The 4,405-nt window shown below is 38.8% G+C and overlaps 1 protein-coding gene across 1 annotated transcript in view; it reads left to right on the forward strand.

Annotated features, from left to right (window-relative positions):
• Positions 1-1,149: 1,149 nt before the first annotated feature.
• LOC107710196 (disks large homolog 5-like) overlaps positions 1,150-4,405 on the forward strand; it is a gene marked incomplete at its 3' end in the record, with an annotated part of 21,477 nt that continues 18,221 nt past the window's right edge. The window contains exon 1 of the mRNA XM_016514937.1: positions 1,150-1,774. Within this exon, the coding sequence (XP_016370423.1) occupies positions 1,480-1,774 (295 nt within the window). The remainder of the gene's footprint in view (positions 1,775-4,405) is intronic.

The raw sequence follows: 4,405 nt of genomic DNA on the forward strand, positions 1-4,405 counted from the left end.
AAATAAAAAAAAAAAAAAAAAAAACATTATTTTACACACACACACACACACACATTAATGTAAAGTTATTTTAAAAGATATAAAAAATTTAAAAAGTTACAAATATAAAAATTAACTGACATCCTTATCCATCCCTCAACTTTACCTCATTAGTTAAAGTTATGTGAGGCGAGTGTATTTCTGATAAGTTTAAATACTTCCTCATGTTTTAACAGCAGCACCGTTGAATATGAGCCGACTGCATGTGTTTTATTGTCTGTGTTTGTGATGAGGATACAGGAGGCCTTCATGTTACACATTACACAGAGTTAACAACACAAAATCAAACATTATCAAAGTCAGATGTTACATATTCTGTGCTTTATGGACTTCACTGTTTAAACTACAACCAAATTAAATTCCAAATAACCTGAGCAACAGCAACCTAAATCTGTTTTTGAGCATTAAAAATGAGCAGTGGTGGCGTTATTTTCTCATTTCAAACTTGAGTTATATTTAGGAATATAGGTTCAATTTACATATACACCTTATACATATTTTATGTGATGGTGATTTTTTTCACCATTTTATATATATTTTTTGCCTTCATTAGTTACATCAGTGATCATACAATGATTTTTTTTTTGAAGTACAAACATAAAAAGGTTATTTAAAATAGTTTTAGATGAATTAGATTTATATGTTTAGTGTGTAATTTATTTGTTTTTCATATTAGAAATCTGAACTACTTTCCATTGTATTGTCTTTTATTTGTTTTTTTTTATAAATATTAATTAATTTAATATAAACCCCAACTAAAATAACACATTCGGACAGCATCACATTTTTTTAAGTCCTTTTTTTGTTATTGAGATGACATCATCACCCAAAACTAGACAATTACCGGAAACAGAACAAAACAGAAAAAATGAAACAGTTTTGCGACTTTGTACTCATCTAATCTCGCCAGTGAACGCCTAGGTGTGTTTGATCAGAAGTCCCGCCCCTCTCGGGTTCACCTCCCATTTAACTGGTTTGAGTGGCACGTAAGAGCCCCGCCCCTATTTCGTTCCCCTCTCGTTAAACCTGTTTGATTGGCAGGCGGAAGCCCCGCCCCGTCCTCCGTTCCCCTCCCGCCGCTGGGCTTTGATTGGCAGATGATAGCAGCTGCGGAGTTGTGAAGTCATGGCGGAGCTCCGCCGCGCCTCTGATCGCTGGAGTTACGGCGATCATTTGTGATAAACTGTCAAACTTTATAACAAATCTAAAATGACCGAAAGCGAGGCAAAGTTGCGAGCGGCGACGGACCAGCGTCAAACGATCTGAAACCGAGAGCTGGCAAAGATGTGAGACTCTCCGGAGCCGAAGAAGAAGAAGAAGAAGAAAAAAACCGTTGGAGTCTCCCAAAGTCGCAAACATGGCTTCTTGTTTCTTTCAATTTCACACAGAAAACTCTTTAACCGGAGCTTCGTTGTTTTCAGCGCTTTGTGTCGCTCTGTGATGGATCCCAAGCACAAAGAGTTGTTAGAGCAGTGCCAGCAAAAGTTGTCGGAGTCCGTCACAGATGTGGATGTGGTTGTGGAGCTGCTGGCCCAGTCAGGCTGCTTGAGTCCGGCTGAGAGAGCAGAGCTGGACGCGGACTGCTCCAGCAGCGCCGAGAAGCTCCGTCTGCTCCTCAGGACGCTGCTGGAGAAGAAGGACAGGGACCATTTCCAGGAGTTCTGCTGGGCTCTGGAGAAAACCCAGCCGGTGCTGCTCGGCGCTCTGCTGCCTGTGGAGAACCACCACAACACGGGTAAAACCTCCACCGAGCCTCGGCTGATCGTGAGGGAAAACCTTCAGAACGTTAGCAAAGTTTTCTAGTCAAACCTTGTTAGCTTAGCTTAGTTGTTTGTCGGTCCAGCAGTAGAGAGAAGTGTCCTTTAAGCTGGTTTCTGACAGGACCAACGATACACTGTAAACAATAGGCTAAATGAATCCATAATATTCATACGAGCTATTTTCAACATATGTAGAAGCAGTATAAGGGATATCAACGCATTATGCATAAAATAATATATGCCACACATGTATATTGAATAGTTGATAAATTTTCATCTATCTATCTATCTATCTATCTATCGATATATCGTTCTATCTGAATGAATATATTCCACACATGTATTTTGAATATTATTAACTTTTGAATATTAATAGCTTTTATTTGAATCTGTCTTTCTGTCTGCTTATCCATCCATCTATCTGACGCTCATATATGAATGTAATAATATGTCTCACATGTAATATGAATTTTTACATGTTAATAATTATTATATCTATATTTCTGTCTGTCTATCGTTCTATCTATATGAATCTGTACATTTAAAAAAAAAATTTTTTAGGTGCTTTAATTTTTTGCAGTACTCTTCAATTTTTAAGTGCAAACAAATGTTTTTAGCAAAAATGTTTCTAGATATATAAGTCATAAAAACTGCATGCATAATAAACAACTATGCATGCATTTTGTTAATAATATTGTTTAAAACAGTTCAACATGTCAAATAGGGTTGTAGCCACATGTAATGTTTGGGATTATGGGTTGTATATAATATTTAGTTGACTATGACAGAAGCATTCATTCTTTGAATAGAGCGGTTTGGCATGTGTTTTGTGGTCTGTGATGCGCTGGATGTGGTCAGACAGATGCTGAGATGTTCAGCTCATGTGTTTCCTTCTAGAAAACACAGACCCGCCGGTGCGTAAAGCTTTATAAAGCTGCGACTGACCTGTTGTGTAAATCTGCCGCGTGAAACATCGTACAGTAAATGTGTTACAGATGTTTCAAAGATTCCTGCGGCCAGAAAAACTCATCAGACGTGCAGGGATTTAGCCGTAAGCCAGAAATAGCTGCCGACTATAAAATTATGCAGCTTAAAGCTGGATCAAATTACATTACCTAGAAAGCCATTAAACCCATGTTACAGGAATCTGATTGGACGACATAGAAACACATGTGAGTAATATTGCACCAGTGCGGACAGACTGAAAGAAAGTCATTTAGAGTCTGTTAAATGGAGCGTCGCCGATCAATTGGACAACTTAGAGATCTATGATGGTTGTCAGTATAAACCTCAGTGGGGGTCTGTTTAGCTTAATTTATCAGTCTCTGATCATTTCCACTCTCACTGATGTGTCCCGTCGCTCTGGGCTGTATCAACTGTGCTTCAATCAATTAAAAAAAATTGGGTCCTGAGTGATTGTGTCCATACTAGGCCAGCTGACTGCCTCAATTATATAAAAGCGCTATAAAGTGCAACTGCCATACTCCAGAAGGAAAATCCCATTGATTTTTAGCAGTAAAGACCTTTCAAAACAGAACCTGACAAGAGATCTGAGTCAGGTTTTTAAAAAACATGTTTAGTAGAATAGAACACACAAAAATGAAAATGTGTAGAAAATGTGCTCACCCTCAGGCCATCCAAGATGAGTTTGTTTCTTCATCAGATTTGTAGAAATGTAGCATTGCATCAGTGTCTCAGCAATGGATGCTCTGCAGTGAATGGGTGCCGTCAGATTGAGAGTCCAAACAGCTGATAAAAACATCACAATAATCCACAAGTAATCCACACCACTCCAGTCCATCAATTTTTTTTTTTTTTTAATTAAATTAAAATGTTTTAACTCATATTTGTTTAGAGCTGTTTTGGCTTGTAAACTGTGCTTGATCTGTGCAGATTTCTCTCCTGATTCAAACCAGACCACTTTTTCACTGGAAAAAGCAATATTATGGATAGAGGACTTAACTTTAACTTAAAGTTAAAATGCATGTATCATTTTCACAAGATGTGAACTGATGGACTGGAGTGCTGTGGATTACTTGTGGATTATTGTGATGTTTTTATCAGCTGTTTGGACTCTCATTCTGACGGCATCCATTCACTGCAGAGCATCCATTGGTGAGACACTGATGCAATGCTACATTTCTCCAAATATTTTTTTCCTGAAGAAACAAACTCGTTTCCTTGTTCTTCAGCATTGGTAATGCTGTGGTACTTCTAAAAACTCTAGTCATATCAGTGAATTAGTCTCGGGCTGATGAAGATGACCTGTAATGAAGCCCCATGTGGAAGCTGAGTTTAGAGTTGGTCTGGACAGATGAGCCGTCATGACTCTGTCCAGTCACTGATATAGAGGGGTCAGTTTCTCAGGGCTGTGTGTAATGAAGGACACAGAATTTCTACCCAGCATGCCGTCTGGCACACACAGAGAGGGCTCAACAGATCGAGCGCCTTTCTCTGTCAGGTCCAAGTTTCCGTTGTCCAGCTCACAGCTGTGTGAGTGGGAGAGAATTAAATAGAAGTCCAGTTTATGGTCCGTAGTACTTTGCCAAGCTTCATGCACTCGTTTAAATGTCAGACAGGACACACACACACACACACACACACAC

Source organism: Sinocyclocheilus rhinocerous, unplaced genomic scaffold, assembly GCF_001515625.1.
Source record: "Sinocyclocheilus rhinocerous isolate Xijiao unplaced genomic scaffold, SAMN03320098_v1.1 scaffold477, whole genome shotgun sequence".
NCBI classification, from domain to species: domain Eukaryota; kingdom Metazoa; phylum Chordata; class Actinopteri; order Cypriniformes; family Cyprinidae; genus Sinocyclocheilus; species Sinocyclocheilus rhinocerous.